This window comes from Vitis vinifera, chromosome 5, assembly GCF_030704535.1.
Source record: "Vitis vinifera cultivar Pinot Noir 40024 chromosome 5, ASM3070453v1".
NCBI classification, from domain to species: Eukaryota; Viridiplantae; Streptophyta; class Magnoliopsida; order Vitales; family Vitaceae; genus Vitis; species Vitis vinifera.
The window spans coordinates 12,856,498-12,868,869 of record NC_081809.1 but is presented as its reverse complement, the minus strand read 5'-3'; the positions used below and the strand labels follow the sequence as shown (position 1 = coordinate 12,868,869).

At 33.5% G+C, this 12,372-nt stretch overlaps 1 protein-coding gene across 2 annotated transcripts; it reads right to left on the bottom strand.

Annotated features, from left to right (window-relative positions):
• Positions 1–273: 273 nt before the first annotated feature.
• Positions 274–9,740, bottom strand: LOC100266580 (bet1-like SNARE 1-1). 2 transcript variants are annotated; one of them, XM_002285644.4, is made up of 6 exons: positions 9,500–9,740; positions 3,992–4,043; positions 1,980–2,127; positions 994–1,050; positions 856–915; positions 274–753 (listed from the first exon to the last, which is right to left on the bottom strand). In XM_002285644.4, the coding sequence occupies exons 2-6, from the start codon at positions 4,003–4,005 to the stop codon at positions 664–666; spliced, it is 369 nt and encodes a 122-aa protein (XP_002285680.1). In that variant the 5' UTR covers positions 4,006–4,043; positions 9,500–9,740; the 3' UTR covers positions 274–663. The 2 variants fall into 2 exon arrangements, with proteins under 2 accessions (XP_002285680.1, XP_010650239.1); XM_010651937.3 differs by lacking the exon at positions 9,500–9,740 and adding an exon at positions 4,396–4,527.
• Positions 9,741–12,372: the final 2,632 nt, after the last annotated feature.

Below are 12,372 nucleotides of genomic sequence, written 5' to 3'. Positions count from 1 at the left end.
AAAAAATGGAGTTTAAACCAACCGAAATTCATGCCAAATTCAAACGCTAAAACATTAGTAGTAAACTTCAGGATGATATTTACATTTTCAATACTATTAGGTGTTATAGTCATATTTGGAAAACAAATTATGTATGAAGAAAAGTTATAATTGAATTATGAACGCCTGTTGGTATCGACATTGGGAAGAAGTCTTTTGTGACTGCTTTTAATCCCATTAATGTGTGTTTATAAACCAACAAACCTGTACTTACCACTACAAACCCAAGACAAATAAACTAATAAACAAGTTTTCTGTTATTCTTTTATCTTCAATACCTGTTTTTCTCAGCCAAAATAAAGCAGGGATTGTGGCTCACAAGGCTCACCAAGCTCAGGCCGCCACACCCCTCCTCATCCCAAACAAATTAAACTGGCTGGAAAGGAGTGACCCAAATTCAGGGGCGTGGAGATTTACTGTAATGCTTGCTGGTATGCTGCAAATGGCATACCAACTACTTACCCTGCTCCATGCATTGACCATCCAACACATCGAAAGATCTTTTTACACAACCTCACAGGTCCCAGTATCTTATAAACAGAAGAAACTAACAGAATTAAAAGAGGTTTTCCAGTTCTAACATAAAACTTAGCTGCTTTTAACACACCCTCCATAGTGTATCATTTACCTAGTCAGGTAGTATATGACTAGGAAAATGACCACAAACGATGCAATAAGCGTAAACATCCTCCGGCTTGATTTGGTCTCAAACACCTAGTCAGATCAAACATATTCATCATGCCCAGTCAAGAAAAAGCATGTTTTCGAGAAAGCAAAATATTACACCAATAGATAGAGGTTATCTAGTCTACTTACCATCTTGAACCGTTCCATGGTTCCTGAGAGGATTCCCCTTGATGCATCCATCTCATTCCCCTGAATCGTGAACAGAATCATGTGAGAGACAATAAATTAAAACACATGGAGCAGGTTTCATTACTTCAGCACACATACCACACGATCAAGCATGCGATTGTGGCTCTCTACCTCTTCATGTATATCACCCGTCAACTGTTGAAATGACAATATAAAATGCATTAGTGTTTTCTTGGGGTGATAACAGGTATTGTTACTGCAGCCAAAAAACGTTAAATTCTTTATATCACTCATCAACTGTTGAATTAACAATGTAAAATGCATTATTCTATGCTTGGGATGCAGCTCAAAAGTTTAAAAGATGCACGAATGCATCATCTTATAATAAAGGATGTCTAATGAATCTAGCTGACTTATTTGCAAGTTAATTACATTGTTAGTAAATTTGAAGTACTAAATCTACTGTTATGGCAATATACAGAGACATTAGTGCTTGGAGAAAGAAACAGAAAATTTTGAGTTTTTAGTAACTCCAAAACTTCCTAATTCTCCCTCTCCTCTCCTAAGGATGAGTTTAAATTTTGAAAAACTCTCCCATTCCACACATTAACCACCTCCAACCAAGAAGGTAACTGATAAAGGTAGTGATGATGTTCAAAAAAAGGCACTCAGCAAAAGATAAAACAACTTCTAATGTTCAAACCTCAAAACATTCAATCAAAAATTCTCCTAGAGCACTTAAGCACCCCAGGGGGAGTTGGCAGTCAAACATCTCTTATTACTACTCAAAAGTATAAAGAATGCAGTATCTTTCATCTCCTTCAGAATAAAGTATTCCAAAAACACTCCATTTGGTTGTGAGGAAGATAGAGGAAAACAATAAAAAATTTGGAATATTTAAAGATCCATTCCAACCCCCAATAGTTGCCAGTTCTAAACTCTAAAGTTCCCTTCTTTTTCCCTTTTTTGTTTGTTCTTCTCCACCTTCTTTCCTATTAAATGGAAAATAAATGAACCGAACAGCAGAGAGAGACAGAGACAGAGGAAAAGAGCTCTTAACAATTTTTGGGTATTTGACGAGAGTTGCACTAGAATGACCATTTTACAAGCCAGTGTGAACTTACTCGCTTCAGCATAACAACTCTATCTTCCAGTCCATCCACTGCAGTTTCATTATCAACTTCATCAATTTCATGGGAGTAGGAAGACGAGGCCCTGATACCACCCTCCTCAATGCCATCAAAAGTGGCGGCCCTATTGCCTCGGTGATCCCTGTATGGAAAAAATAAAATAAAAGGACCTGCAGAAAAACTACAAAGAGATGGGAGTTCAAATAGAAGACACCAAGATGAATAAGCCACTGATACCAAGGATTATTTTCTTGACCTACATTCAAGATACTGAAAGAACTATAAACACGTTAATCTTTGATGGAAGTTTGTGCCTAATAGGGATGAATCTCCAAGATGTACTCAAAAAAGGAATGGAATGAAATAAAAAAAATTCTGAATTACTCTACAAAAAGTACATAGATAATTTTGTAACTCTGTATGTTCTCTAGTCATAATTTTAGAATTTGGGAAGTCTTTTTAGTAGAGATTACTCCTTAAAAGAAGTTTCTATATTTCTAAACTTTCTATTTTCTAAAAGGAAAGCATCTTTTTTTCTAAAAATTCTGTTTGAATCATTTTTAGAATTTATAAATCCTTTTTATTATAAATTCTTATTCTTATTATAAGAAGTTTCTATAAATTTTTAATGCTTAAAAAAAGTTTATATTTTCTCTTAATGTTATTATTTAGAAGATTAAGGAATTTTTGAAAACAAGAGTCATAATAAGTCTCACCTAGAACAAAAGTAATGGAGTCTTCTTACCCTTGATAATGAATAATGTTAATTACTCTATTACTTTTGTTCTAGGTGAGACTTTTAAAAGATCATAGTGAGACTTTAAGATTCTTATTTTTCTTCTTCATCTTTTCTTTCCCTATCTTTTATTTTTATTTTTATCCCATTGCTACAGATGGACATAGCCGTTCAAGATTGAAAAGACGAGACTTAGAAAATGATCTGTAGCACTATTCCTACGAAGCACATCATATGATCAATGATAAAGTTGATAAGAAGTAATTCACAACACCCTAAATTTGAGTTCATAATAGAAAATGAAACATATGGCTTTTTACTGGATATATTGCTAACTTATCAAAATCAAGAACTATGTGTCCCAGCATGTTAGTTAGAGAGAGAGAGAGAGAGAGGGTTTAAGTTATAAATTATAAGCAAGAAATAACTCAATGTGTCTGCTTATGTCCTAGCAAATACAGAAACAATATCTACACCAAATATAGTAATAAACAAGGTGAATATATATACCAGATATAGATGAAAAAGTAAATTAAATGAAATATTGTCATGTCTATTGCATGAAGCATAGAGGTGGTCAACAGAAATAGGCTTCAAAAAAATCAGCATGTAAACAAGAGAGTTTGAGAGGGTAAAAACGAAGTGGAAAACACAACACAAAACGATAAAATTCTTGTTTCAACAACTTTAACAAAAAGAAAGTAGGCACATGCATGTCCACGCTACCAAACAGGAGTAAGTGTTGGGGACTGTTTCGATAAAAATTAACTTGCAAACAAGGGAAACTTTAAATTGGAGTGCAGTAGCATAAAATTATAAATCGCAAATCAAAGATAAATGGTAATTTGCACATTACAAATATGCACAAAAAAATTAATAGATCTGATCTAAGAGCCTCTATAACACCAAGCTATACAGATAAATCACTTTATCACTTGTGTTATGATTTTCAACATTTCACATAATATTTGAAGATTCAAAAGGAGCATATATAACTAGTGTTATTGTTATGATGCCAGTGATGTAATCCAAGACTTGAAGCAAAAATTGCGTAAAATAATAAGCTTAAAATTTATTCAATCTTAGCAACATGCAGTATCAAAGGATCAGATAAAATGTGAAGATCACTTTTTTTTAATATATATTTTTCGAAGTTAGAATCTTCTGTAGATGAATCTGCAGACAACTACAAATATCAGTCACCAAATAAATAAAACTAAAGGAAATTTGATTCACAATAATTGAAACGTATAATGTAATTGTAACGAACCTTCTGGAATTCATGTCTTATGAGATCACGGATTCTCCTTCTCTGCTTATTCCTGTAGTAATCACAGTGTTATAAGTGCTTCTACACACAATTTCCATTCAATGAGTCAAAATAAGTCATGAGCATGATCCAACAAAGAAACTTCAACAACAAATCATGAAAGAAAAAGGGGGGAAATTGCTGATGAAAAAAAATAAAATTCAACAAATTTACAAATAAAATTTGGAACTGTTTTATATAGTTCAAATTGCAGGGTTCATTCACAAGAAAATCAGTAGAGAAATTGCTCCAAAATATATGTTAATTCAATCTAATAAATGAAAAGGATAATGTGAAATATTCAGATCTGCAAGAAAGTGTGGGAAAATGAAGAAAGAAAAGGAAAGTGGAGAGAAAGTTGTTACCTTTGGAGGAAAGTTGAGAATCGCCAAAACAGATAGAGAGCTGTGGCAATAGAAAGCTAGGATTTATACAAAGTGAGTGATCCATTTTGGGCAAAACGATAATCGGTGGGTCCCAGTGAAATCGTAATAATTTTAACCTGTTTGGAGATTAGGTGTGATATCAATTCAACCGTCAATTTCCAGTTCACTTTTGTTTATGATGGATGCAGATATGGAGGACGGCTACTCCACTTGTTCTGCTTAAGGGTGATTGCACCCATAGGTTGGTCAGATTGAAGGGCAATGTAATTCTAATTTAACTGTTTTTTTAATACAATACATCTTTCAAGTTGAATTTTTTAAATTTGGATGAATTCCAAATTAACTAGTTAAACTCAAACTTATCTAGTTAAGATTGGTTGGATTTATGTCATTAATATAAGTTTAGAATTTATATCATATTCAAGCAGGGTTAAGTTACCCAATAAGTTTGTCCAAGCCCCAGTTCACATTGAGATCAATGGATTATGCATCATTAATATAGCTCTGGAATCTACATTGTATTTAAATTAGCCAAAATATTTGCTACCTTATTTACTACTTTCTCTAGAGATTTAACTAGAGTCTTTCAAAATTCTTATACATTTCATGCATATCCAGGATACAATGAAGGCCCTGTATGGATTGGCTTTTTGGAAGTCAAAACCTCCTTTTAAGTCCAATGAAAGTTTTCATGTCTTTGGATTAATTCAATTAAGAGAGCTTCTGCTTAAAAAAAATGTGTAGATGAAAGTTTTCATGTGTTGGAATAATTCAATTAGGAGAGCTTTTGCTTCAAAAAAAAAAAAAAAAGTATGTAGCTTAAAGCTATTCCAAACAAGGCTGGAGATTGTTTATGGGAGTTTCTATTTTGTACTAAACTGTTTCAATTGCTTCTTTCAGATTTTCCTTTAGTCTCCAAATGTTGCAGAAGGACCATATGCATGTCAAAATGATTGGTGAGTGGTGGTGGATCGGAGTGGGTGTGACTCTGATTAAAAGCACTTTATCTAGTTCATTTGTCCAACTTTTGCTTTGTTCATGGTTCCTATAGCAGTTCAACTTATATGGACATGGAAGTGTAGTTGGGTATTCATAACATGCTCATTCCTGGCAAATCTCTTCTAGGTTAATGATTGTGGAGGTTTGTGGGGAAGTAGATTATTTAAGATGGATTAATTTTGGTAAATTTGGGAAGAGCCCAAGGGTGATTGTCTACAAAGGGGAAAAAGGGATTAGGAGTTAGCCAGGGAAAACATCGAAGAGGAGAAGATTTTCTCTCTAAGGCTAGTTTTAACTGTCAATGACAGCTTCACAATGAAATTGTGGTCGGATATTTGCTACAATGATTAGGCATTGAGAGATTCCTTTCCCCGTGTTTGGCAATGCCATGACCAGTGTTGCAGGGCGGTAAAGATCAATTTGGAGTTTGCAAGGTGGTCAATGTCAATTTGTAGTTGGCAAGATGTTAGAGGTCAACTTGGGCTTTGCAAGCTGTGAACAGGGCAATTTGAAGTCCTTGTTCCATGACAACTTTCATAATTAAGAATTGGAGAGTGTGGATCTTTTCCTACAAAGGATTCAGTCAATGAAGGTGTATACAGGCTAAAAGGATTGTTTGAAGCTGGTTGCACCAGGAACATGAAATTCTTTGTTATATCCTTCTATGCATCCTTGGACTGGCCAATTGGTCTCCTATGAAGGAGGATGGAATCATATGAAAAGAGGTTGGAATTTAGTTAATCTTCATTGACTGCACAAGTTTCATGAAAAGTGGCTAATCACATTCTGGACAATTGCAGTTTGGCACATGGATTTTATGGAGCTTCTGAGCTTTCTCAATTTAGTCTCTTGTAGGTGCTTCCTTGGTTGGTAAAAGAGGTTTTACTTAGATGGCATGAGAGTTTCGTAGACTAAAAATGTAAAAAGGCATGGAGAAGGTTCCACAGTGCTTGTTTTGAATCATTTGGATAAGGAAGAAGGAATAGGACAACTTTTGGAGAGAATGAGAGTTTAGTTCAATCTATGAAAGACTCTTTTCCTAGATCCTTTCTATGGGTGCACAACAGATTCTTTAGGGTCTTCAAATTTCTCTCCCTCATATTTGATTGATTATGCAAGAACATGTTCGCTTTGTTCAGGATTTTATTGTCTTTTCCAGCTGCTCAGCACCCTTTCTATGTGTCTTGTCTTGTACACATTGCAAGCATCCTCCTCTTTGTTAAGTGCTTCTATTGAATTTCGTTTACCCACAAGAAGACATTAAATTTGGAAATAATTTGAAATTTTTGCTAAACTTTGAAAGGATATGAAATTTTTGTTATTATAGTGTTAACAAATTTGTTAGGATCCAAAGTTTTATGATTAGAATTTGTTTCCATCATTAAGGGCTCATGGGAATAGGAAGGGCACCAATGGTAAGTGTATCAATGACCTCTTCTCTGGTTTAAGATAAAAACCTTTTTCATATAACATCACAACAGTTACCCGCAGTTTAGCCCAATTGGTTAGGGCAAACACTGGAAAGTGTGGTCCCAGTATTGGTTGAATTTTGATACTGATAATACCCTGAATTTACTTAGTATTGGTTGTTGTGAAACAATCAACATCCCAAGGTTTGGGTCCCCATGAAGAGTCCTAAGCGTTTGGCCATGGAAGATTCATTGGTTATCAAAAATAAATAAATAAATAATATCAAAACGGTTAATTATATGAGTAATCAAAATTTATAATTTCTCTTCCAATGGCTTTTGTCTATATATTTTAACGTATTTGCCTAAAGTTAGTTTGAGAAGCACCTTCCCTTTGTCAATCACAAGATAAGACCTAAGTGACCCATGAATACCTATTCCTCACCTTCTCCTACTACAATAGAGGAGGTAAATGTACTCTTGTTGTCATAGATGTGCCCAACACCATAAAATCTACCACACAATCCTTCACAACGGGGACTATGTTCACCTCAAAGGAAACCACTATAGTTAAACATCGGTATCAGCCAAATTTGCCTTGGGTTTTGGTTCCTCATTCATCTTCCTATGTCCAAATTGTGTTGCATGATAACCATGCTTTCCATAAACAAAGTGATTTCTCCTCTTAAATTGAATGTGACTTGTTCACAAAATTGGGGTTACATTTATGATTTCTAGTTTCTTTTTTTCTTTTTTTCCTTTTTTTGATAAATAAGAGTGTATTAAATAAAAGTGTATTTTTTTTTATCTAGTTGTTCTTGTTGTTTTTATTTTTCTTAAGCTTATCTACTACCAAATTAGCCTTCAAAGCGAGTTCCTTGCCCTTCTTGACCTTGTCTCTGTTTCTGTTCATTCCTAATTTGGATTATTATGTCTCCCAAAGACATTGGTTCCCTCCTACACTTTTTCTTTGGTTTTTCCATATATTTTTGCAGTTTTCAATGAGCAGTTAGCATCAAAAACTTCATTAGAAAACGTGCTCAAGATCACATGGCAGACTTGCTTGTTTCCCCTCTTCCAAGCAACAAATTTTGCAAAACCTAGTTGTAGTTTAGGTCAAGTCAGAATGTTACCTAGGTTTACTACATCTATGGCAAAAAAACCCACATTCTTGTCATCTTTTGATTGCACAAATCAATTTTAGAGATATCAAGTTTGACTAGAGCAAGGAACCTTCCATTTAGATATACTTTTAAGTCGTTGGTGTAATATGTATGAAGCGTGAAACAAGGATGCAGAACATTGTAATAAAAAAACTACAGAAACTCAATTATACTGTAGAGAATCTGAAGAGAACAAAAACACTCATCAAAGAAGGATGCAAAGTCCAGCCATTGCCTTTAAAGTAGATCTCGAACTGTCTGATATAATATCTAAATGCAATAGGATTAACAACGGTCTACCACTAGGGTACAATAGCTGACCATCTTAGATGGAGCATTTCAACCACAAACCACCTCTTAGACACTCCAGCTACAAATAGCACGAGTGTTTCTCTAGAAAAGAAACACTTGGAAAGAAATTATAAAATAGAAAAAGTAGTATGCTCTTCTTCTCCATAAAATGGCTAGGTTCTTTTTTGTCTGGTTTTTCCCCAAAAAGTGAAAAATGATTTTCATTTTGGTGAAATTGTTGATTTTGAAGGATAGAAATTAGCAACAATAAAAACTTAAACAAGAATAAAAATGGACTAGGCAAAAAGGCCTGATTTGATAAAAAACAAAGGTTCAAAACTTGAAATAACCGATGCAAAAAGCGGCCTTATTTGGGTCCACCCATGAGGGCCCAAACTAAGGGGAGATTCCTCTTGCATGTGGAATGCACCTAGTTAAATGGTGTTCCAACAAAACCCTTGAATTCCAAGGGAATGCGCTTAGACCTTGTGCCCTTAGACCATGTGGCCTTCACTTTAAAACCAAACTAAGGGAGATCCCCATGAGGACCCAAACTAAGGTAGATTCGTCTTGCAGGCGCAATGCACCTACTTAAATGGTTTTCAAACCAAGCCCCTGAAATCCTAAGGAATGGGCTTATGCCTTGTGCGGACATGTGGACCTTCAATTTCTCTCCTCAAGCTTCGTGATGCTTAGCAAAAGGGTTCAATTATAAATAACGTTCCACTCCTCATCCATTTCCCATGTGAAAACACCAACTTTTCAATCATGCAATCTTCCAACAGTTTTGGGTTGAATCATGTTCAAGTTGACATCCATAACTCGTCAACCAATTTGGGTTGGCGTAATTCATCAATATATTTATCAATTTGGCATGATTATAAGTCGTTTAAACTGTTTAAAATTTTAAATTCACATTACCATACCTAAAAAATTGATTTACATTGCTTCCATCCAACATTTTCCCTCCCTCAAGTCAAATAAATCGGAAACAGAAAAACACAATTTCTGGCATCACGCACCTATATTTCGCCACCACAAAAAGGAAAGTTTTGAAAAAACAAATAAATAAAACCTCAATCCGAAGAAACCCAAAACCCGAAACTAGGGCTTTGAGTGACCAGCAAAAAAAAAAACCAACAAGCAAATGCTTCCTCATCAACCATACAATTACTTCGTTTGGAATCTGGAACAGAAAGATAAAGAGGAGAGGAGATTTACCGGATTCGTAAAAAAACCACAACGGATTCCTCTGATATTCTGCTTTCCACTTGGTGGGCATCAAGGAAAATGCGAAAATGATACGTCGAGAGAAACAGAGGAGAGAATCGTCGTTGCCGGCCGTGTGGCTTTGGCTGTGGGCGGCGTATGCCGGGAGAGATGACCAGAGACAGAATGAGATTTTTCTTTTTCTTTTTTCTTTTTCTTTTTCTTTTTTTATTTTGTTTTTATTAAATTGATTAAATGGATATAGTCATGTTGTAATTATAAAATAGATAAAACGGCAGACGTTCTTTCCTTTATGTTTTTACTTCTTTCTACGGTTTATTTCGAGAGGGAATATGAACTTTTATTGTAATAAAAATATTTCAAAATTTTTAAACGTGCATTAGAAGCTTAAAGATTTATTTTAAAGGATCAATTATGTAATGGCATCGGAATTTGAAAATAAAATAAAAAGGGACAAATTGGGCTCGAGCCCTCAATTTTGCAGGGCTTGTAATCTCAAATCGTGTTCTTTGCCCTTTAAAAGTCCCGATCAAACTCACCACCATCTACCCAATGGTATGGATGCCTAGTCAACAAACCACTTCAAGGCACGGGGCACATCGGTAAGTCAAAACCCAAATTTATGTATCTTATGCAAATATTGGTTCAAAGGATAGATAAAATAATATATATATATTTTATAATATCATGAGGTAATATATCCAATGAGATATATTATATTAATTTATGAAATAAATAAAAATAATATTAATTTATTATTGAAAATTATATCCATCTATTTAAAATAATAGGATTAGTTTGAAAAAACATATGTATATGCTAAAATATCATTTTAAATAATATATATATATATATATATATATAAAATAAAAATTATATTACATCATAATATTTGTTGTTAAAAAAAATGAAATCTCTTTATATTTAGTATTATTTGAAAACTATTCAATAATTTATCATTTAGTATGTATTTGATTATTCATCATTAAAATATTTAAAATTTATAAGCAAAAATATCATATTATGTTATTAAATACATAAAAAATTGTATATATTAAACGTTCTATTAAATAGTACATATATTAGTATTGTTTTACATTATATTTTTAAAAATCCCAAATCTCAATTTAAGATTACCATATCTCCATTCTCACTACTTTTAAGTTATTACATATTTGGTTGACCATGGGATAACGTAAATATTAGGATAATTAATCTTATTTTATCATCAATCAAACTATTATTTCAATTTTTATCAAATTCATATTACATCCAATCAATTAAACATAGTCTCTGATTATCATCCTTGCATGCAAAAAAACCCTATGGAAGCCTCCATTTATTGTGTCAAAGCCTCACATCCCAAAATCCATCATAAGGATCAGGATCTAGAAGGGAGCATGGATCTAAGATCCTTAGGTGCATCAAAATAAGCCAGTTTTTCAAAAATAAAAAACAATCTTTCTAAGGAGATTGAAGTGAACATACCAAAATTTAGATGTTTCAAGATTTTTTTCAAGCTAATATAAAGTAACCTCGATATCATAGGGCCTTCCATTCGATGACTCTTTCTCTAGATCCAAGCATAAGAAAAGTGTGGTTTTCTCTTACTTGAGGAGATAGAGGATTTCTTTCTTGAAGATGGAAGATCACAAGATTGTCTAACTTTAAACCCTAAGAATGTTTATATAGACCACCAAATGGGCTTAAGTGACTAAGACCCAACATATAAGCTTAAGTCACTTAATCCAACCTACTTCCTAATTAATTGATTGATCAATTGATGGGCTCCAATTAAATAAATGGTCCAAATAGAAATCACAAACTATTTAATTATAAGTACTTGTGCAACATTTTTCTTATGTACCTTTAAGCACACTCAACATAAAATAAATTATCAAATATTCTGTCATAAAAACATGTGAGCTCAAGTAGGAAACACTAGAACTACTAGGAAAATATTGGCTCTCTCAAAATTTGATTTTCAAGTTGACTTAAACCCTCCATAGGAAAAGGTCAACTACAATCTAACATCCTATGACATTAAATTCATATACAAATATATTAATTAATTTTTGGGTCAATAACCTATTATTCATTGCAATCATACTCCCATGAATTGATGTTTGTAATTTAACAACGTAGTAGTTATACCTCTTAAGATTACCTCTTCAATTCTTGAGTCTCAAATCCATCTATATCATGATCAACTATGGTTATGGATTTTTTATCACGAATGCTTAATAATGTTGAATCAACTTCAAAATTAAATTATGAGGGAGACAACATTTTCCTATGTGTCCAACTGGTCCTCGCTCGAACTCTTTATTCATCATGGCATTTTTTTTAGGATTTGAAGTTTTGGGTTCTTAAATGTGCATAAGGGCATTTTGGTAAAAATGTAAGATTGCATTATACCTTGTGAATTATCTTTTCAGATAAGGCTAATTAATTAATTTGAGCTTAGTAAGACTAATTAATTAAGTAGGACCTAGATGGGCTAGATTAGGTGACCCACGCCTAATTTCAACTTGAGTCACTTCAACTTGAGTCACTTAAGTTCATAGGAAGCCTTATAAATACCCCTTAAGGGGTTAAAGTTTAAGAGTTCCTCCAATCATCTTTCAAAGAGCCATTAGAGAGGGAAACCATAGTGGTCTTCTAGAAAGAAAATTTTCTCGTGCTTAAACCCTTGAAGGAGAGATTGGGTCGTAGAACACCGGGTAAACAACTTCTACAGTGGTTTTTTGACATATTCATCAGACTGCAAATGATTTAGAAATGATCTAAGGAGTTTACATATAGTAGATTGCAGGTCACAAACCTAAGTTTTTATATCTCATTGTAATATCATAGGATATTAG

What these genes read in the sequence shown, in the direction of transcription:
- LOC100266580 (XM_002285644.4), bottom strand. An exon ending in ATCGCATGCTTGATCGTGTG is followed by an intron (nt 916 to 993) that starts GTATGTGTGCTG and finishes TTCACGATTCAG; the next exon opens with GGGAATGAGATGGATGCATC. An exon ending in CCATGGAACGGTTCAAGATG is followed by an intron (nt 754 to 855) that starts GTAAGTAGACTA and finishes TGATCTGACTAG; the next exon opens with GTGTTTGAGACCAAATCAAG.